At 38.3% G+C, this 23,746-nt stretch overlaps 1 protein-coding gene across 7 annotated transcripts in view; it reads left to right on the top strand.

The window, feature by feature from the left end:
• Positions 1-23,746, top strand: part of erc2 (ELKS/RAB6-interacting/CAST family member 2) — a 94,960-nt gene that overhangs the window by 38,682 nt on the left and 32,532 nt on the right. For 5 of the 7 annotated variants that reach the window (XM_061874313.1, XM_061874314.1, XM_061874312.1 and 2 more), the window contains 8 exons: positions 1,308-1,463; positions 7,727-7,894; positions 11,595-11,762; positions 14,347-14,484; positions 14,553-14,693; positions 14,773-14,913; positions 19,408-19,443; positions 22,477-22,679. In XM_061874313.1, coding sequence (XP_061730297.1) covers positions 1,308-1,463; positions 7,727-7,894; positions 11,595-11,762; positions 14,347-14,484; positions 14,553-14,693; positions 14,773-14,913; positions 19,408-19,443; positions 22,477-22,679 — 1,151 coding nt within the window. The remainder of the gene's footprint in view (positions 1-1,307; positions 1,464-7,726; positions 7,895-11,594; positions 11,763-14,346; positions 14,485-14,552; positions 14,694-14,772; positions 14,914-19,407; positions 19,444-22,476; positions 22,680-23,746) is intronic. The other 2 variants (XM_061874316.1, XM_061874315.1) reach the window with 1 other exon arrangement.

Here is a 23,746-nt window from a genome sequence, read left to right as displayed (position 1 = left end):
GCGTGTGTGTGTGTGTGACAGCTGTGTCAACATGGAGATTCATTAACACCTTTTCATTTTCAGCTCATTGCAGTGTGCAATCATAAAATGCAATCATCATCACGAGCAAGCTGCAATATGTGTAATTGTTGTTTTGGTTATCACTGCTGAATGGGACTAAAATTGACAACATTTGAGAAGGATTCACAAAGGCAATTAAATTACGTCACCACGAGAGAGATACCCACAAATTCATTGTGTGTGCATCAACTATGGATTAAAAAAAATTCAAACAGGTCAAGAGCAAAATGCTCCTCTCTAATTTAAAGATTCGGTCTGACTGTGGAGACATTTGGGCCAATCCAGTCAGCAAATCTCAGTAGACACCAGCAGCCTCACTGCAGAGGCCTGACATCACTTCCTCAAAATAAATCATGACATCATCGCTAAGCAGATACGCCCGCTTTCGCTCGGACGGACGCCCCCCTCCTCCTCGACGGTCGTCACGTGGCGCGCGAGCTCCGGGATCCTTTTCGATTAGGGGAAGTCCCGCCTCCCCGTGCTGTGTGCAGGAAGACCCCCGCATCGCTCCTCTCTCCTGTAATCCTCCCTCCTCCTCCTCGTTGCCTCGTCGAGAGAGTGCACAGTGTAGAGCCTGCCTGCCGCCGCTGCCATGGAAACAGGCGTGGTTGTTTATGACGGCGAGAGGCCAGTATGCAAGCAGAAGAGCATCACGAAGAACATTTAGTGGATGCACCAGCGATGACATGTGGACGGGATAACACCTCTCTCTTTTGAAGGTATTATGTCTTTCCTGCATGCAATATCACTTGATGGATGCTCATGCGAGGTGCAGTTACAAGATCTCACCGATGCTCCATTGAGGTTTCATGATGATGAATGACTCCTTCCAACAAGTTCAGAAGTTCATAGCCATGAGGAGGAAAAAAACGACAAAAAAAGGAGGAAGGTTGCATGAGAGGAGCAACAGAGCATAGCTAGCGCTAAAGACATTGTATTATTTATTTCAAAAGCAGTGTAGCGAAAGCTGCACTCGCAGTCACAGTTCTGAGACTGCAACGGTGCTGCATGGATGCAAGCAGCAAAATCGTACTTGTCTGCCTTTTTCTACTCCACGTTTCTTTCCAGTCCAGGCTGATCTCTTCTGGGGTTCCTAATGGTGATTATTCCTCTTCCTTTCATTGTCATCATCTACCTCCTTTTTTGTGTCTTTCTGGACCCGAGTTCACTTCTCGTGTGTTCTGCAAGCAACCCGTGAGTAATGGCGGTCCGTAGGCTGACATGCGTTTCCTCTTGTTTGCATGCAGGACACCAAGATTGCCTCACTGGAGCGCAACATTCGAGACCTGGAAGATGAGATCCAAATGTTAAAGGCCAACGGCTTGCTGAGCACGGAGGACCGTGAGGAGGAGATCAAGCAAATGGAGGTCTACAAGAACCACTCCAAGTTTATGAAGACCAAGGTAGGCGTCCTGCCATGCAGAGAGGAGAATAACAAATGAGGGATTAGCATTTAGCATCATCAGCAAAGTGTCTAGTCGGCATTTATCGCAGCAATGCTTGTCTGCTGGGTTGAGTACAAAGCTGATGAATACAAACCAGTCAGGCTAATACTGCACATACCTCAGTTGTTAAGTTTCACTTCATTTTGGATACAGAAAAAGAAAAAAATGCAAAGCTGCATTGGTTTTGTGTGAACAGTTTTTATGATTTTTCAAAATTAAATGTAAAAAAATTGCAAACTCCTTCCAGGTAATTCTCCAATAAATAACATTCTCAAATAAAAAAAAATTGAAAACACAAATAAAAGTACAAATAGTGTGAATACATTAAAAAAAATGTCATTAGTGGTGTCACGATACAACCTTTCCCTTCCTGGTACAATACCCATAATGGATCTTGGAGTATTGACCAATAGCAATATTGATCCAGTATTATATCAGCAGACGTTTTTTACTTGTAGTATTTTATAGTGTAGAATGTTACAAAAAATGTGACATAAAATGATACATTAGTCAAATGGAGAACAATGGTAGGTATGAAAACACAGACCTATTTATTATTAACCTTCCGCAATGGACTTATGCTGTCTTTAAATTAAAGTGGAGTGCTAATTTTTTGGGGCGACACCTAATGATACAATAATTCATAAGTTCATTAATAAACCTACTTTTGCTGTTGTTTTTCAAAAAATAGGTAATATAACATTAATATAAAAAATAAAGTGCTACCAATATCTCTTCAGGTTGAATTAACAATAGGTTTACCTGAGATATTAAGTGTCACCAAATCTTCTCAGGTTAAATGAGCAGTGGTTTAACCTGCTACTACTCCCACTTTAATAAAAAGCTACGGTGGCGTAAAAAAAGTCACGACAAATGCAAACTCCCCAACACAACAACTTTTAGCTATTACACGATTGCAAAACCCACAACAAACACAAACGTCTCAACCCAAGAATGAGTCAAAACACGACAAGTTAAAGATGCAACAGAAGTGCCAGCGGATAAGTTTAGGCAACGGACCACAATGGCTGAGGCAGAAAGTTTAAAACAGTGCAATGAACGAAGTTGGAAAAGTAAGTAATATCTAAATACTTTTTTAGTCATAAATAACTTTTTTTACTTTTTCAATCATACTAATAGACTATGTTCATTACACCGTTTTTAACCTTCCGCCTCAGCCGCTTGGTCCGTCAACGAAACTTGCTCTGCTGTCACTTCTATTGTGTGTGTCGTGTCCCGTGTGGCTTTAACTTATGTTGCGGCTTTATATTAATGTGTTGTGTCCTTGGTCTTTGCAATCGGGCTGTCGCTGAAAAATGTTGTGTTGTTGCATTGTGATATTGTCTTTTGCAAACGCTACAAGACAATATCACAATGCCATTCTTGTTTTGATGACTGATGGCGTCGTAGAGATAGACTTGAGTAACGTTTATCGTCTTTATCATTAAAAGTGCTCTTCTTCATATAAAGTGTGCCGATCTTAAATCCATTGTATTATTTTTTAAGGATCAATATTTTGAAACACTGTTGAATTGATACCTATCTTCCGGAAGGCCAACATGCCGTGCACTAGGGGTGTAATGGTACACAAAATTTTCGGTTCAGTACGTACCTCGGGTTAAAGGTCACGGTTCGGTTCATTTTCGGTACAGTAAGAAAACAACGAAATATTCATTTTTGGGTTATTTATTTACCAAATTTGTAAACAATGGCGTAACATACATATACACACAGGATCCATTGCCAGGGTTAATGTGGTCAACATATATAAAAAAAAAAAACTAAATAAGATAAGGCTCAGAATAGTTTCTTAACAAAACCTTTCTACATATAAAGTGCTTTTATTAATTGATTTATTGATTGAGACTTTTATTGATAGATTGCACAGTACAGTACATATTCTGACCAGTGAGGTTAAATGGTAACACCCCAATAAGTTTTTCAACTTCTTTAAGTCGGGGTCCACGTAAATCAACATTAAACTGCCTCCAGTTGTTGCTCAGAAGAATAAAATTACAAAACTTTTCTTCTACATATAAAAAGTGCAACATTAAACAGTTTCAAATCAACTCAGCCTCAGATGAACTTGTCTTCCCCTCCCCCAGCCTGGCTAACTTGATAGTAAGAGGATATATGGGCTTATTGTTCTTCCACCATAGAAATGGGTCAAAATCTAGTTTTAATGCAATAAAAGCGGTAGAAAATGGAGGGATTGATGGTCTTAAATATACTGCTATAAAAACATTTGTTATTCCTTTAGCCCTGCCTGGCTAGCTGGGGAGAGGCTGCTTGAATGCGGTGTTTGCACCACGCTCCTCTTTCTCTTCCTTAAAGCGAGGTTGACTTGGAGGTGGTGCCGCTTCAAAGGGGTTAGCATGTTTGACGTGTTGGCAGAAGCATACCTTACTGCTGCTCAACAATGTCGACAAACCTCCGTTTTGTTGTATCGCACCGCGAAGCCAAAGTGTTCCCAAAGGGGAGATCTTGACTAGGCAGGAGGGTCTTCCAGCTCTGGCTTTTGCATGTTGTCCTAGCCTGGTCGCTGCTAGCCTGCCGTGTGTCGTGCTTCGCTCTGCATTGTTCGGCACACCTCCGAACTGAACCGAAACCCCAGTACAGAAACGGTTCAATACAAATACACGTACCGTTACACCCCTACCGTGCACAGATTGAAGTAGTTGAATCTTTGGAATATAAATCGATATATTGATTTATCGATTAATCGTTACACCCCCTGTTATTAATGTGCAACTATAATTTTCTGATACTTTTTGTATTGATAAATGTACTGTTTTACACTGCTATATTGTTCAATGACGGTTGCTTATTACGTGTGTCAACCTTGTGTGCTATTGTGTGCTTAGCTGTTGTGTAGCTGCGATTATGTTTACCATTTGTAAATGACTTGACTAAAATAGAATAAAAGGCTAACCTTGTCTGCTGTCCATTGCCTCACAATTAAAAGTGTTGCAGGACTGATTGTGTCGATTATTTTAGATACAGGCAGATGTGATCCGATATGCTAATACAACATCAATACTGTCGTGGATCGGGACACCCTAAATCTCATGCAATCTGATTTTTAGATAACAAGATTTCTTTGTTTTTTGATGTTACTTAACAATCTGAATCACAAACAAATGCTGTCATTTTACTCAATAATTTACATAGGCTTGTCATTATTAGACAGCCAACACTTTTGCCTCACTTCCTGTCCACAGCCGGGGCGAGCTGGCTCCATTTTTCTGACCAGTGAGGTTAGCAGAACAACTAAAATTTATCACCTCACGGTAAAATTGATCGCACTTATTATTTCACGTTTTTTTGTCTTCATTCCTTTCTGTAGCAAATGTCTCTCATCAACTGTCCCTTTTGAACTTCCCATAAAGAATGACAGAAATACCTTTCTTGCTCTCATTTCTTGAAGGCAGGACAAGACAATATGATAGGTCTAATAATTACAATATTAATATTAATTAAAAAACTATGTGATTTCTTGCATCACTCATTGAATCAGCAACCACCAATCTCCACTGATTGAGAGTTAAGTCAAACAGTGCTAGACAAGAGCTAAAAGATGTGGGCTGTCAACTAATTGTCCAAGTGCAGCTCTTAAAGTACCAGTATAGTGGAAAAACAAGTTACCTCTATATTGAAGTTATTATCAAATGTATTTTTTTATAACACCGAAACACTTACAAAGTTTGCGAATAAATAGAAGTGATCAAAATAGCATCAATCTCACTGTGATTCCCGAGCCATTTTGTGAGATAATGATCAAGCAAGTCACGTGATCTGTGATGTAGATGTGGGAACCTCAGATCCCCTTTCCAACAACAACAATAAAAATCATGCAGACTTTGTGAGAGCCAACAACGATTACTCTGGTAAAAATGGTGATCCAGAACCTTATATTATTGTCCCTGAATATAAGGAGGGTGAGCTTTTTTTAGACACGGGGTGCTATACAGATCCAGCTTTAGTGAAACATCATATCATCATGTAGCACCAATGTTAAGTCCTAAACAAGAAAACCAAACTACAAACATAATAAATCAATCACTTACTGTACAATGTCTGCTCTCACTGGGATGCTGACTGATGTGATGTCCAAATATTCCCGTTTAGATGAAGTATTAATCATGATACACACAAAGGGTTGAAGGGAAAAGAGACCGTCTTCGGTTGTCGTGTCTTTGTTTGCTCCATCTCTGGGTAGAAATTGATTGTCACAGATTAAAAACTTCCAGATTCATGACTAAAACTTCCTTATATCCAGATAAGAGGTTTGATTTATAATCAAGAATAACTTTGACCAGCCGAGACTCGATGCAGCAGTCGCAGAAGCAGGACACCTGCCGGCTCACTGTACAGCAACATACGCTAGTCACCTCTGTATTATCAAAGCGCCGCTAAAAATAGCGCCTATAATAATAATATCGCTAATATTTGATTAATATTCAGGTTCTGATATGTATAAAGAGTATTGTTGGCAGGTTTTAGATGGTTATTAAGAGGGTTTTGTGAGGGGAATTGTTAGGACTCAATTTTTATCAGACTTTTTATTTAATTATTTAATTACAACTCAGAATGCATAAAAAAGAAAAACAGACATGTTCTTGTCCTACATAACGATTACAAGTAATCGACAGCAAATCTCTTTCTAATTTTTGTATATTTCCAGAATGAATGCTTGTATGGCGTTCCTATCGTGGCGTCATACAACTCTGAATTTACGAAAATTGCCGAAGATGTTCAGAGCAAAATTTTCAAAATGACCATTGTAGTTGTGGTATTTTGTGATGTTGAGATGGTAGTTTCATACTTTGGGGTAGTACAATTGGATATGGTTTAATGCAGTGGTTCTCAACCTTTTTTCAGTGATGTACCCCCTGTGAACCAATTTTTTTATTTCAAGTACCCCCTAATCAGAGCAAAGCATTTTTGGTTGAAAAAAGACATAAAGAAGTAAAATACAGTACTTTCTCATCAGTTTCTGATTTATTACATTGTATAACAGTGCAAAATAATGCTCATTTGTAGTGGTCTTTCTTGAACTATTTGGAAAAAAAGATATAAAAATAACTAAAAACTTGTTGAAAAATAAACAAGTGATTCAATTATAAAGAAATATTTCTACACATAGAAGAAATCATCAACTTAAAGTGCCCTCTTTGGGGATTGTAATAGAGATCCCTCTGGATTCATGAACTTAATTCTAAACATTTATTCACAAAAAAGAATCTTAAGACCAGCTTTTATTCCTTGGCTTTTAACACTATGTGAGTTGTGTGGTCCACTGTGATTTCTGTGGGGTTTTTTGTTTTTGGTTTTATCCTTTATATATTTATTTTTATATTGCTTTTATTTTTTAGTCAATTATTGGTGGAGCTAAGGATATTTGAATATTTATGCGGTTTAAATGTGCTATACAAATAAAGTGGATTGGATTGGATTGGATTGAAAAATGAATCTTTAACATCAATATTTATGGAACATGTTCATAAAAAATCTCGCTGTCAACACTGAATATTGCATTGTTGCAATATTGTTGAATTTACATTCATATTTTGTTGAAGTATTATTCAATACAAATATTTATAAAGGATTTTTGAATTGTTGTTATTTTTAGAATATTTAAAAAAAATCTCACGTTCCCCTTGGCATACCTTCAAGTACCCCCAGGGCTACGCGTACCCCCATTTGAGAACCACTGGTTTAATGGATGCAATGAAACACAATCAAGCATATAAAGTTAGTAGGTAGTTTCTTGCAGGAACTCAGTACGCCTCTGTACCATACCTGGAAAAATGTAATTTCGAATACATGTATCATTAAAAATGTTGACTATATCTGTCACAGATAACGCTGTCATCTCTGCAGCATATGAAGCCTTAAATCTGCCATCGTGCTCGCTTGTGCATGTCTCTCTCTGAGGACCCATCGTCCTCCGTCTCTCCTGAGCTTTGACTTTCTGTTTACTCACTGATCCTCGTGTTGGTCGGCCAGGCCAGCCCTCAGCTTTGTTGCGCTATTTTTAGACATCTTTTCATCCATCATGAATACGAATGATGTATAATAAATGATGAATGCACAGGAGAGGATTCAGTCCCAAATGCATTTTTAATGAGAAACGTTGATGCAAACAGTGCTAAAGCTGTACTCGTCATTGTGATTGTGTGTGTGTGCGTGTGTGCGCGTGTGTGTGTGCGTGTGTGCAGATTGATCAGCTCAAGCAGGAGTTGTCCAAGAAGGAGTCAGAGCTGCTGGCACTGCAGACCAAACTAGAGACCCTCAACAACCAGAACTCGGACTGCAAACAGCACATCGAGGTCCTCAAAGAGTCTCTCACTGCCAAAGAGCAACGTGCGGCCATCCTGCAAACTGAGGTAACTTGAATCCTGCAGCTAAGGTAGATGAACACAGCAAACATGTCTACATTCAAATGGAGCAAAAATAAATATTGTAAGCATGCATTAGGTCTAAGGCTTAGTATATGAGGTATATAATTGAGTGTTGGCTTGATATACGAGTTGATTCATTCTGTGACAAAGCTCATAGCTTAAAATATTGGTATTATCCAAAATTAATATTCCCATTCAAATAAAATACGATTCCTTTCTTCCGTCCTGGGCCCCCGCACACCCAAAAATACACAACCAATTTAACATGTCACATGCTTTTCAATCGTGAAAAATAAACTTTCATTTGCCTTAACAGCACGCACGTTACAGTGTTTCCCCGATGATCGCTTGAGTTACGTTCCAAAACGCCTTAGTAGGTGAATTTTCATGAAGCAAAGACACTATTTATTTATTGATTTGTATGAATGTTGTATGTATTTTAGGTCTGGGATCCAGGGTTTACCCCGCCTTCCGAATGTAGCTGAGATATGCTCCAGCACCCCCCGCGACCCGAAGGGACAAGCGGTAAAAAAATGGATGGATGGTTGGGTTCTCAACCTTTTTGACTTTGGGGCCCAACTTTTCCACTGCAGAGGGGCTGTAGGCCCGCTCAAATAATAACACTGAATTAGTAAACGTATTCTTTTTTTTCAACCGTTTTCAATATTTATGTCTCACCTACTTACAGTTTACAACCTTGTCAAATGATATCAAAAACCATGTGTTAATCATAAAAATGATTATCGAATATACCTTAGGCTTAGGTCAAGCTAATTATAAAAACAAATACTAACCAAATATACTGCATAAGAAGGGGCTCATAAATAAGTGAGGAAAACACATTTACATTGATGTGCAAAATAAATAATCACATTTCTGATAATTATGTTTACCTAAACTGTCAATAAAACCGAAGTGCAAATAAAATCTTTAGTCATAATTTTTGCGTTTAAGAACCTCATTAATGACTATAGCTGTTGCTTTTGCGATTGTAACAACTGATGGAAAAGTGTGATACTCACTACCGTCGTGGCCCACACGGACCAGTGATGAGAAATAGGTATTTTTTGGCGCTCAGGCTCTATTAATAGTCTCTGCCCCTATGGTTAATAAATATTGCTTTAGATCATTATAAACCCTTCACACGCTGTTACTAACCTTTCACACACACACTCATAAACCCTTTGGGCCTGATCTGCTAAAGTTTGTGTGTAGTAGAACATGTGCAAACTTGATAGCACATGCAAAACTGATCAACTAAACTTGTAAGCAGAGGATTGTGTCTCTTAAGTGAGCAGAATCAGGAGCATAATCCATTTAGCGTGTCTGTCTTCATGAATATGCCGATTATATGCTGATCATCAGAACGTCCAGAGTACTGGGATGAGAAGATGCGAATGTAATTATTCAGCACGCTCAAAGTGTCCTACAAAGGCTGATCACTGTTCTGTAGGCGGTATTTTACATCCTGATTAACACGTCTAAAAAGTATGTGCAAGATGACACAGTTACGCACATGGCTGTGAGAAAATAGGTGATCTTGCTGCAAAGACAGACGATGGACAGATAATTCTACGTCCTACGATCCTTATCAACTTATTTGGACTGTCAGAAATAAAATATATTAGACATATTGTCTAACCTGCAATATACTTTTATAGCTGCTGGATGATTTTATGTGGCTGATTAAAACAAATATATTTCATGTGTTTTGTGTCTGCTGGCGTTTTTTCTTTTAAATTGCTTTTGATTGATTGATTGAAACTTTTATTAGTACATTGCACAGTACAGTACATATTCCGTAAAAATGACCACTAAATGGTTACACCCGAATAAGTTTTTCAAATTGTTTAAGTCGGGGTCCACGTTAATCAATTCATGGCATTCTTTATTTCGTTTAGAAAATATATTAAATAGAAAGACGTATTTCAATAAGCGTTTCCTTGCGTTTGGATCATTCTGGACGCATGAAAGCGTCTCCCTGTAGTAGTGTATCAGTGCGCTAAAAATGCTGGAGTTTGAGAGCATAATACCATTAACGTGGAAGGCAAAAAATGCAGCTACCTAATTTAAATAAGGCTGTCTTCACCACTTTTCAATTTTATACACAGTCTTTGTAGATCACATGCAATTATATTTTATAGTATATAATAATTTATATTTTTATTATATGTTATTTGGATCTTAGTAGATCAGGCACTTATAACCCTGTAAGAATCAAATGCAGAAAAACCTAAAAAAAATATATATATTTGACCTTTCAGATGTTGTTGTAGGAGGCATTTGATGCAGAAATTGTAGAGTTAAACAAAAGTTTTTGTATGTTTTTAGAGAAATATTTTAATATTCAAACATTGGGCTTTGTGGACAAAGTCATGTAATTTTAGGTCAGGCTGATCAATTAACTACATTTTTTACAGTTAAAACTTTTAAATCAGTCAAATTTGACCAGAACACAACACAAGTGTAGACTGTATACTATCCATGTACAGAGAAAATACTGCAGGCAGTGATGTAGTCGAGGGAATACAACCTGTTTGAGCCCACTGCAACAAGCCAGCTATTTTGACTACCACGTTCACCCAGTGTTGTATAATTGCAACAATTATATAACAAGCTCTAAATGAAATTTGATTTATCTGTTCCCCAATAACTACTTGTGTATATGCTTTGGACATTGTAATAACAACCAAACAATATATAAAAGACATTTTACTGACATGAATCTTATGAATCCAGTCCAAGAAAAACATAGATGTTGTTCAAAGGAAACCTTGAGAGGTTGTGTGAGTTCATGGCCAGAAGGTGTGACTGATAAACAAATGTACGATCCAATAGCCTTGTGAGACTGAACAATATGACCCAATGACTATGTAAATGTCTTAAAAAAACAACAACCTAATATATATATATATGTATAATAGATTGTTTTTTAGGATGGTTAAAGGTAACGTTGTAATTTTACAACAAGGGGTGTTACAGGGTTAAACACTGGCTACACTTGTACATAACTGTAAATAAAAAAAATGTTACATACAAATGATGACGCTAAAAAATGAGCTGCATCATGATGACGGTGACGCTCGTGTCTTATTCTGATTGAGGAACCAAGTTAGTGAAAGTTGTTGCCACAGTATTTTTGATAGACACTGTTATCCTTATATTCTTTATTAGTGAATTGAGGATTCATCGTGAAATGGCAGCACGTAACTAATCTACCTTCTTTTAGCATAACAATGAGGAGGTTCACCTTTTCTCCCGTAGTAACCAGTTTTGTCTGGGGCTTAGGTTCTGTGCCGAAAGCATTACAAGACGTGGAATGTTTGGGCATCGTCGTAGGCCTTCAAATGAATACAAATGTTAATCACACAAGCAGACCTCCAGTACATGGAACTGAAACAAAGAGGAGGCTCAATGTGGCTGAACCAACCAGCTACCAAAACAGAGAACTTATTGTGATTGGTTTGCCATTGGCTAATAGTGTGCCGTGTACGATGTCACATGAGAAAGCAGCTTCACTACTCAATAGACAGCTGGTAATATCAAAAAGATGTTTCTAAAAAACACACATTTTAAATGTTTAAGTCTGCAGTGCCCTGAGACTATAGTAAGCGAAGGAAAGCTGTATTTTAAGCGAGATTCCAGCACATATTTTGAGGTATTCTTTGCCTCCGCCATGCTTCAGGTAGATGCTCTGCGTCTTCGTCTGGAGGAGAAGGAGTCCTTCCTCAACAAGAAAACCAAGCAGCTGCAGGACCTGACGGAGGAGAAAGGCACACTTGCTGGAGAAATCAGGGACATGAAGGACATGCTGGAGGTCAAAGAAAGGAAAATTAATGTCCTGCAGAAGAAGGTAAACATCACAAAAAGGAACAATTATAGTCTTTGATGCATAGTTGGATATACATGAATTATTAACGGAGAATGTGGCGGTTTTGTTTACTTTCCGTGTTTGTATTGTGGACTAAAACAGTTCTGCAAAGACAACTCAGAGTGAGACCTCTCGCCTTTGGACCAAAAATCCACAAACCTGCGAAAGTGTCTGTTTAATCAAAAATATATTTGCCTCTGATCCGCTACCATCCTTAGTACTAATGATTGTCACACACATCCCACCTGGGGCCTCATGTAAAGAGTGTTGCGTGGCTTTCCTACCAAAAATGGAAGTACGAACAAATAGAAAATAGCGTACACAAGTAGAAATTAAGATGTATTAAAGTGTTTGCACTCATTCATCCAAGTACATTTCTTTGTTGAATTGTAATCTACTTGAAACCCTGCACAGACGTGTGCGTGGCTTGACACGTCCAGACCACGCCCCCTCATATTAAAAGTAGCCATGTGCTTGAGTCAGTGGAGGGCCGTGCGTTTCCCACCTAAGCCTTCAGTGCTGTCCCACTTCAATGATTACCTTTTAAAATACCATAAGTTATGTCCCCACATGACCATTGCTGGAGAAATACTATACAAGGAACAAATTTACACATTACTAGGGATTGTACAATACAGGTTATTTTCTGGCGCATTTAAAAATCAATAAACCCGCATCAGCAATTAAAACATATCTTATGTGGTAGTGTCAAAATTAAAATAGCAAAAAATCATATTAAACATGAAAAAATTAAGAAATAAAATATTTAAACTCACAATTTGTTGCACCCTTTCGACGCCGTATAAGCCAGTGGTACCGCTCGTAGTCGGTTGATTCGAGTGGAAATGGCGGGTTTTTCACCATTTCATCACTGACATTGTCCCACAAGATGGAGTTTCTCTTTAAATATCCTTCTAAAAATGTCATTGCAAATATATATCTGCCATCTAATCAACATTTTGTTCTCCTTCTTTGTGGGTCAACACTTCACGCTTCCTGCTAAATTGCAACTTGTGAATGGATACTCACTTTGGAATTACAAGTGAGTATCCAATCACAGTTTCGTTAACATCAGGTTACCTAGAGAGGCTACTGTCAACAACTTGTGATCTGATTGGCTATTGCAAATGTTCATCAACTGTGTACGTGTTCTCAAATTCACCTTCTAATGGTCCTGATGAGTATCCAATAACAGGATGCGTAAATGTCACGTTCAACCTTAGGCCATGTCATTGGCTGTTGCAATTGTCTATCAACTGTAAAAAGTAAAATTAAAAGGCCCATCGTTGGATGTCGTCGTGGCTTGTGCAGCCCTTTGAGACACTCGTGATTTAGGGCTATACAAGCAAACTTTGATTGATTGATTGATTGATTGATTGAAAAGTTACTTTTATCTTTAATTATAATCACGATTTCTGGTTATGTTAGGCCAGCAGAGAAGGCCTTGCTGACCCTAACGGCCCACAACTGGCTTGAGCTCGCTACGGTCTGACCAATCACAAGTCGGATGTGCTTCTTTCTCATGTTTTAAGCAAACGGCAGAGCGACTGTCAGCTTGACCTTGCGTATCTCCAAGAAAAGACTGGAACTGAATGGTTGTGTCAGGAAAAAGGTGCAGACGAAGATAGATGTGCATTGTCAAAACTGACTCGGGGAAATTAGTGCTCTACCCTGTCGCTACAATGATATGTAACACTTCAGAAGAGGTGGGTGACTGATCATCCCAATGTGAATTATACCAAAATGTGTTTACACAGTAGCCAGACCCCCATAGGAAATGTTGTGTCCTTGACTCAAACTGTTTTACATTGTTGAAACTAAATGTTGCTGAGCTGAAATCTTGGGGGATCATCAATCACTCTCAATCAATCAATCAAAGTTTATTTATATAGCCTTTAATCACAAGTGTCTCAAAGGGCTGCAAAAGCCACAATGACATCCTCGGTTTAGAACTCACATCAGTGCAAGAAAAAACTCAACCCAATGGCATACAATGAGGTACCTTGGAGGCGACCACAGAGTTGGGGACGCCTCCCCCCCGCGCAGGGGATCATCTTTAGTGGAGACAAGTCAGCAGCGCAGAGACGTCCCCAACTGATGCACGGATGAGTGGTCCACGCCGGGTCCCGACTTTGGAACAGCTAGCGCGTCATCTGTGGTCACCTAATAACCTCTCCATGCAGGAGAGGGGGCAGCAGAGCAGAAAAGAGACTGCAAATCAACTGGTCTAAAAGGGGGTCTATTTAAAAGCTAGCATATACAAATTTCTTTTAAGATGGAACTTAAATGCTTCTACTGAGGTAGCATTTCTCGCTGTTACCTGGAAGGAATTCCAGAGTCTGAGGATTAAAAGTTTGCCCCTTTTTATGTTAACTATTACCAACATCCCCTCTGTGCGTTGCTCAAGTATTCACAGCCTGTCAAAATATGTGTACGGCAGACATGAAGTTGTCATGAGGCAGAACACATTTCCACGTCCACATCAGTTTTTTTACATCTCATCGTTGCTGTAAAAGACGGCGTATGCAAGCTTGTTACATGAGGGCGCTGGGCTCCTCCTCCTCAGATTGAGAACTTGCAGGAGCAGCTGAGGGACAAAGACAAGCAGCTGAGCAACTTGAAGGACCGCGTCAAGTCTCTGCAGACCGACTCCACCAACACTGACACTGCCCTGGCCACCCTGGAGGAGGCGCTGTCCGAGAAGGTAAGGCCTAGTAACCGGCGCTCATATTGTTGGCTTCATTCAAGTGTTTTTACTGTGCGTCCTGTAAGGAGCGAATCATCGAGCGTCTGAAGGACCAGAGGGAGAGGGAAGATCGAGAACGTCTGGAGGAAGTGGACGCCTACAAGAAGGAGAACAAGGACCTCAAAGAGAAAGTCAACAGCCTGCAGATAGAATTAACAGAAAAAGAGGTGCGTGATCAACATGCGTTTGACACCTTGTGTCTTTAAGAATGTACTGTTCAATACTTCTCTTGTGTCTACGCTTCAGTCCAGCCTCATCGATCTCAAGGAGCATGCGTCTTCTTTGGCGTCCTCTGGCCTCAAAAAGGACTCCAAGCTCAAGTCACTTGAGATCGCCATTGAGCAGAAAAAGGAAGAGTGCAGTAAGTTGGAGACGCAGTTACAGAAGGTAAGTGGTACAATATTAAATAAATGGTCAGTATCTTCTATTCAGACATGTTTAGGTATAAAGGTTTATTTGACTGTTAATGACCACCTGTCTAGTCTCAATATTCACTTTGGGTCATGTCAGCATCGGAACATACAATTTAGTCTTTAACCTCGCTGTTAACAAAGGAAAGTGACAAGAAGTTCATTGTACAAACAGATTAATGGTCTTGAAGTTGATAGAATGTTCTAGATCAGCAGTGTGTTAAGAGGGGCGGTTGTAGATGTTGATTTTTATATCATCCAGCCAGGAGTTTGACACCTGTGTTCTAGATTTTTCTGTAAGTTACCTGGGTCCTATATATTGTTGTAATAAGGGTGTGCTTTCTCCATATTGTACAATATAATCAGGCATATTAAGGATCCCTTAATAGCTCCAGCTCCCCACTACCTCAAGAGGAATAAGCGATAAAAATGGATTAGATAGATATTATGCAAAATTGACCTTTTAGATGATGTTTATGATGACATGAAGCAAAAATGTAGATGAGCCTGCCACTTGCATATGTCTTCTTTGGAAAAATACAATACAAAAAAAACAGGCTTCTCTACACATTCTAAAATAAATCTCTGCCAAGTATCTGTCAGTCATCTACATACATGAAAGTTGCACATTTGATCATTGCTTTAATCTCCGGGGAATAGGCTAATTGAGCATTACGTTGCTGTTAAAACTTGATAGTAACGTTAGCACTGTAGCTAGCATAGCACTCCCGTCCAAAGGCAAAACCTAGTAACTCACTTCTAGCTGATTTTGAGAAAACAAAGGAAAACCAATCTATATTGATGCTGTCTTACAAAGATTTACAAAGTCATCAAACGTATAGATGTTTTCTTGAGCTTTCATTTTCTTGCCGATTGAGCCATTTATTGAATCTGCTCTAATGAACGTGTGCCCTTTCTCCAGGCATTTTATCACAATCTCAGGTGGGCCCCATTCTGAGTTTGCACATTGGGCAAGAGCCGTGTACAGCATCCAGTTTTTTTTTTACCTCCACAGTTATCTGCCCAAAAGAGTATGCAAGGGGAAGAATTAAAAACAATACAGTTAATGAAGGTGCTTACAACGTCCTGGGCCAATCTTCCAAATATTCCCTCGTGCCATAATATCACATAATCAGGTTGACCGTCGGCCCCCATTTGTGCAAATGTATCATTAAAGACAATAAGGCGACTGACAAAGAAGCTCCGATTGGTCCCTTGAGATACTAGGTTTTTCTGTTGTATCTACGCGGTTATGTGGTAGTTGCTAGGTCCTGCCATGTGCGTAACAGCTTACTTACAGAACAAATTACAATATCGCATACACTAATGTAAATAAAGCATATCACCTAGGAACTCCAAAATTATTATCAGCTCAGTTTTGACCAAAATTTAGTTATTGGGTTTTGCCTTTGGACTTCACTAAACATCTTAAAATACGCTCCACCAATATGAGAACTGTAAGTTGGATCTTTTTTTTTTCTTCAGCAAAAAAGCTGACATAGTACAAGGCCGCTGTTATAATGTGAGTGTAATGATAGCACTTCAGCTAATATAGCTATGCCAGTCTTGCCAACGTTAGCATCCTTCTGTCCTTTATATTACTTTGGTGTATGTGATATACGGCATTCGTTGGACAAAGTGCACTTTATAAAATTGCAGTCTTTCCCACACATCTTTAAAAAAGCTCTACCAATGTGCCACCTGTAAGTTTTGACTCCTTGTGTTTTTCGTCAGCGAAAAAACTAACCTCGCACAATGTCATCTTCAAAATGTAGGTTTAAGGATAGCACTTAAGCCAGAGCTGTAAAACTCATTTTAGATCAGGGGCCACATAAAGACAAATCTATTTCCAAGTGGGCCGGACTGGTAACAGAGGTGTAAAACTCATTTTAGATCAGGGGCCAAATAAAGACAAATCTTGTCCCAAGTGGGAAAATCCCGGCACGATAACAATAAAGACAACTTCAGATTGTTTTTTTTATTTCAAAATATAACAAGCACATCCTGAAATTGTACAATCATAATTTTGTTGGTTTTTTTTTACACTTAAATGTTGTAGTATTCTATCTTTATTTGTCGTTATTTATATTTTCTGAATAAATTTGTTCATTTTCAATTCATCAAGATAAAAAAATTATATCAAAATCAAATTACAGTATTTTTTTTTTATGTAATTTGATCATTTTCCGAGACTGTTGTACTCATTTTTATTTTGTAGATATGTAGCATTGTCTACAAAGATACAAAGAATGGCTATTGCGACATCCAGTGGACACATTTAGAACAGCTGTTTCTTTCATTCAAAAATTTTAGTTTAACTTTTTTACTTCAGAAACTGATCCTGCGGGCCTGATAAAACCTGTTCGCAAGCCTGATCCGGCCCTCGGGCCGTGCGTTTGGCACCACTGACTTAAGCGCTCATAGCAATGAGCATCCTCCTGTCCTTATTATTGCATTGTTGTATGATGTATGCAGAGTTCCAGTGAGTGTACATATACAAACGTAAAAAACAGGTGCAAGTCTATAACATAACTTCATAAGCATTGAAGCTACAGACATACAAAACTTACGAAAAGTAGTTTTAAACTGTCGAAATGACAGCATCAACACACGTCCAATTCAAATTGTGGGATCTTTAGCAAAATATGTCAATATTTAGGGACCTTTCATGGACAGAACTCAATGTTACCTGTGACCAGAGGTGGGTAGGAACGCGCTACATTTACTCTGTTACATCTACTTGAGTAACTTTTGGGATAAATTGTACTTCTAAGAGTAGTTTTTATGCAACATACTTTTACTTTTACTTGAGTATATTTATAGAGAAGAAACGCTACTTTTACTCTGTTCCATTTATCTGCAATCAGGTCGCTACTCGCTACTTTTTTTTTTTATCGATCTGTTAATGCACGCTTTGTTTGTTTTGATTTTGTCAGACACTCATTCAAAGTAGGATTACGCATGCTTGCGTTTCACCAATCACATGCAGTCACTGGTGACGTTGGACCAATCAAACAGAGCCAGGTGGTCACGTGACCGTCACACGTAGAACCCGACATGTTGATAAACTTATTGGGGTGTTACCATTTAGTGGTCAACTGGACGGAATATGTACTGTACTGCGCAATCTACTAATAAAAGTTTCAATCAATCAACCAATCAATCAAAAGTGTAAAGGAAAAAAGACACTTTTTTATTTCAACCGTACTTCCCGTCAAAAGCCTAAAGACTGATCGCACAGTTCCTGTCTTCACAATAAAAGTGCCGCTCCATCGCGCCTGCGCTAACAAAATAAGAGTCTCCGAAAGCCAGCGCAAACAAACTAGCAAGCTACGGAGTTTGCCGCCAATGTATTTCTTGTAAAGTGTATAAAAACAATATGGAAGCTGGACAAATAAGATGCCAAAAACCAACGACTTTCATGTGGTATTAGACAGGAAGGAGGAACTTTTTTTCTCCTCCATTTAAAAACCGTGACGTTATCAGCACTATACTGTCCGATTCCAATCAATGCAAGTCATCAGAATCAGGTAATACACCAACTTATATTCTTGTCTTCATTAAAGATAGGAATCTATATGTTAAACATGCATGTATATTCATTAAAACACCTTTAACATGTGAACAAAAACGGCAAAATAAATAAATATAAATTATATACTGTATATATAAATGTATATATATATATATATATATATATATATATATATATATATATATATATATATATATATATATGATATGTGTATAAGTATATATGAGGTAGATCACCTCGACTTGGTCATTTATTAAGTAATTGATTAACGTTGAAAAACTTATTGGGGTGTTACCATTTAGTGGTCAATTGTACGGAATATGTACTGTACTGCAATCTACTAATACAAGTTTCAATCAATCAATCAATCAATGAATGCCTACTGAGCCTATGGTGCTGTTAAGTTATTGTGGCTCAATTTGCCTTAATTTTTTTTAATTTTAATGTATTATTATTTGATATTTAATATTGTTTTAGTTGCTTAAGAGATATTCCTGGCTCTGAATTCGCTCATTGCTATTTTTATGTTTTTGTGCATTATTTGTTGCCGTAATCATTAAACGAACAGGTTACTCATCAGTTACTCAGTACTTGAGTAGTTTTTTCACAACATACTTTTTACTTTTACTCAAGTAAATATTTGGGTGACTACTCCTTACTTTTACTTGAGTAATAAATCTCTAAAGTAACAGTACTCTTACTTGAGTACAATTTCTGGCTACTCTACCCACCTCTGCCTGTGACTATGATGCTCCTGTAAACGGCACCAAAACGATTGTAGCGCACATTCTTTCCGCCTCATCTGGTCTTTTGCGTGTGTCTGCGCTGTGTAACCATGTATAACAAAGTCCTGCTGTTGTCTCTTGCCTCACACTGATTCCTAACACGTCCTCTCCTCAACCCTCTGCGGACCCGCTCCCTCCTGTCGCAACGTAGCAAGCTGAGCAGCTTTTCAGTCACGTGAACAATCCTGTAAGTTCCTCCCTTTTTGAGCCACAACACGGAACGCATGAGGACTTTGGGAGACGACACATGGCGCCTTTCAGCACATGAGGCTCTGCTTCTGCCCTCTACTCCTCCCCACTGTCCCTGTCCCCGATGCATGTTGACCATGCACTCTACTGGTGTAAAAGGAGCTTCACATTGGGCAGCAAGTGTTTGTGCTTGTCACATTTTTGCTAAATCTGATCTATATTCTGCAATAGAGTATTCTTTGCCTGTTTATATAATAGCGATGTATTGGACATGCGTACATGAAACTGACCACAGGCGTTTTTAGTGTTGTTTTATGGACTTTATTGACTTGATAATAAGACAATCCTGACTACAAAAGGTATGCCTTTTCAATAGATATTTTTCAAGGGAAAATTATTTTCTTTTAAGCTTACATTAATAAGTATGGGCGAAAGTTGTTTGATGACTCAGATTCATTGATCACCGTTCCTCCAAATTAGTATCATGACTCCTGTGTTTGCCAACTTGCTATAAGCTAGGATTTCCCGATCTGATATTGATATATATCGGTCCGATTTCAGCAAAACAAATCTGGTTGTATCGGTTTGCATCTAAAATCTCTGATACAAGCAGTCCTGCAACGTGTTTACTTGTGCAAAGCACGACAGTTAACATGTAAATGTCTTCCAATGAGCACACAAAGTCATTTATAAAAGGTACTTTAATCATGGTACAATACAAACAAGTATCAAACAGTTATAGTTGTATATTACTTACACATACAAAGTCTTAGTATTAAAACCAATAACAAACGTGTCCACATCATTCTTACTGCATCAAGAGTTTTATTGTGGCCATTAGGATTGTACAGTATACCGGTACTAATAAAGTACCACGGTACTAAATAATTAAAAATTGTACTGTACTGCTTCTAAAAAATACCAGTACTTTTTTTTCCGGACATCTTAATTATTTCTAAATCACTAATCCTTGTTGCCATGGCTACAGATAAATTACTTTTCAGATCCCTGCAGCACGAGGAAGGAGGATACAATAGCTAACCGCTAACAGCAAGCAAGCGCTCCTGAATGAAAACAAATGCCATTTGGTGTATCTACACAGATATCAACTGTAATGATACCAAGCAAAAGAGCTGTAAAGAGTCGATACTACTATGATTACATCGATATTTTTTATTATTACAAAATCTTTTGTCATTTCTTTACTGTTTATAAACACAGGAAATACGTTCCTGGACAAAGGAGAACTTTATTTATGACCAATGTATAATACTGTAACTACTTGGTATTGGATTGTTACCTAAATTTATAGTATCTCCCAAACTTATGTAAAGTATCCAAAATATAGAAGAATAAGTGCTTATTGAAATGTAACAAAAGTCTAGATGGAACATTTTAAAACAGAAAGTATGCAGATATTAACAGTTCATGAACAAGTAGATTATTAATTCATTTTATACAGCTTGTCCCTTATAATTTTGACAAAATAATACAACCAAAAATGACACAATATGTTACTGTCTACGTCAGCAGCCAAATTAGAAGCTTTTGTTTGCTTACTTACGACTTAAAGACAAGTGTCTAGTATGGGCAATATGTTCTTTAATGACAACATTTTTCTTTGGTTACAATGATTTTTATTAGACTTCCTTTTATTGTCATTCAAATTTGAACTTTACAGTACAGATAAAAACGGTATTTTGTTGCATTAGCTCGTTTTGGTGCAGGATAAAAGAGCAATAATGTACAGATACAAATAGATTAGTGTACAGATAAATACATTGCACTTTTGCATATGCGTCCACGTTTATGGATGTTTGTTATATTGTCTTTATATTTTCTTTATAGTCCAGCGAGTTCATCCGTTTTGGGGGGGAGTTGAGGGGATTATTATGATGCGTTCAAGAGTCTTATGGCCTGAGGGAAGAAGCTGTTACAGAAGCAAATGTTCTGCTACGGAGGCTGCGGAACTTCTTTCTAGAGTCCAGCAGTGAAAACAGTCCTTGGTGGGGGTGGTAGGAGTCTCTACAGAAGAAATTTAGGTTAAATATTTGATAAGATTTTCTTTTTAATAAAGCCAGTAATTCACTTTAATTTGTGATTCCCTTTGTTTTGAAAAGTATTGAAGAGTATCAAAATACAATTTGGTACTCAAAATATTAATATCGGGACAACCCTAATGGCCACTAATAACAGCATAAATCCATTCCAGAAAGTTAATAATAAATAGGTTTGTGTTTTTTCATACCAACCATTGTTCTCTCTTTGACTCATATTACTAGATAAAACATCTCCAACATTCCACATTACAAAATAATAAAAGTGTGTATAATTCCTGCTGATATCGTAGCAGGTCGGAATCGGGCAATACTGAAGGCTCCAATATTGGTATCGTGTTGGAAGTGAAATTAATTAATATATTTATGTATGTTACAACGTTTTACATTGTTTTGCAGTTTTAAAATGGAACAAATATGTAGTTGAGTAGAAAAGTTTAGTTCAGTGTTCACCCTTAATTAGAGATGCGGTGCAAAGACGTGTGTAAATTGTTGGCTTTGCATGACGCGTTGGACCTGGTTTGCATGTTGTCTCAATGTCGCCACGCTTCGCCACTGTCTCAATGTGGTTCGCTGAAGTCCCGAGTGTGGTCGGCCGTCACTGCAGGGGTTTGGCCGAGGCTGTTTTCTTGCACCGTGTCGACGTGTGGCTGCACTCGTGTACGTTGTTGACAATCATGCGGCATTGACCTTGTTTGCATTAGTGTGCTTGTTAATACACAAACGCACTGTTCATACCGTGTGTGTGTGTTTGTTTGTGAAAAGTGAATCTCATAAGGACGTTACATTGAGCTAGATTGCTGCGATAAAGCAAATGAGCCTTGTGCCACTAATGATGCCCGTGTCTTATTTAGTCTGTCTTTCATTCAGGCGGATGGCAGTAAAGCAAGCGGACAAGCTCATATAAGTAGCGTAAAAGTGTTGTGTGTCACACTGAGTCCGTCTTTGTGTGTGTTTTGTTTGTGTGGATGCAGAAAGCCCACGAGGTGGAGCATCAGTCGGGCCCCAGAGGGAACCCGGACTACGTGGACCGGGTGAAGCTGCTGGAAAAGGAGGTGAACTTCTACAAGGACGAGGCCAGCAAGGCTCAGATGGAGGTGGAGAGGCTCCTGGACATCCTACGGGAAGTGGAGACCGAGAAAAACGACAAAGACAAGAAAATCGCCGATTTGGAAAGGTAAGATTAATAACATTTTACACTCAGTATCTTGTGTGGTTGTAGAGGTACGGGGTTGAAATTGTGTGCTGTTATTTATTTCAGAAAGGGAAACTAACTTTAATTTAATTAATTTCTAAGAGTCTAATGAACGAATATGCCTTTAAAGGGGAACAGCACTTTTTTGGAATTTTGCCTATCATTCACAATCATTATGAGAAACAAAACGACAAATTTATTTTTTTCAATCAGGGGTATCAAAGTCATTTTAGACCAGACTGGTGAAATCGCAGCATGGTAACTTAAAAATAAAGACAACTTCAGATTGTTTTCTTTGTTTAAAAATAGAACAAGCCCATTCTAAAAATGTACAAATCATAATGTTGTTGTTTTTTTTTTACACTTGCATGTTACGGTTAATAGTATTTTATTCTATATTTATATTTCGTTATTTATACTTTCTTAATAAACTATATGATAATGTTCATTAGTCAACTCATTGATGTTAATTTTAAATCCATCAAGATAAAATAATATCAAAATCAAATTACATTATGTTATTTATTTAGTTTGCTAATTTTCCTCCACTAGTGCAATAAGATCATGTGGTTTATTTTTTTTTTACATTGTAGCATAATCTACAAATAATTGCTATTGCAACATCTAGTGGACACATTTAGAACAGCAGTTTCATCCATCTATCCATTTTCTACCGTTTATTCCCTTTGGGATCACGGGGGGCACTGGTGCCTATCTCAGCTACAATCGGGCGCAAGGCGCCGTACAACCTGGATAAGTCGCCACCTCATCGCAGGACCAACACAGATAGACAGACAACATTCACACTCACATTCACACACTCGGGCCAATTTAGTGTGTCCAGTCAACCGATACCCAGGTGCATGTCTTTGGAAGTGGGAGGAAGCCGGAGTACCTGGAGGGAACCCACGCATTCACGGGGCGGACATGCAAATTTCACAAAGTCAATCAATCAATCAATCAATGTTTATTTATATAGCCCTAAATCACAAATGTCTCAAAGGACTGTACAAATCACTAGGACTACGACATCCTCAGAAAAACCCACA

Source organism: Nerophis ophidion, linkage group LG16, assembly GCF_033978795.1.
Source record: "Nerophis ophidion isolate RoL-2023_Sa linkage group LG16, RoL_Noph_v1.0, whole genome shotgun sequence".
NCBI classification, from domain to species: domain Eukaryota; kingdom Metazoa; phylum Chordata; class Actinopteri; order Syngnathiformes; family Syngnathidae; genus Nerophis; species Nerophis ophidion.
The sequence above is the reverse complement of the archived record's forward strand: the minus strand, read 5'-3'. Positions and strand labels throughout refer to the sequence as shown.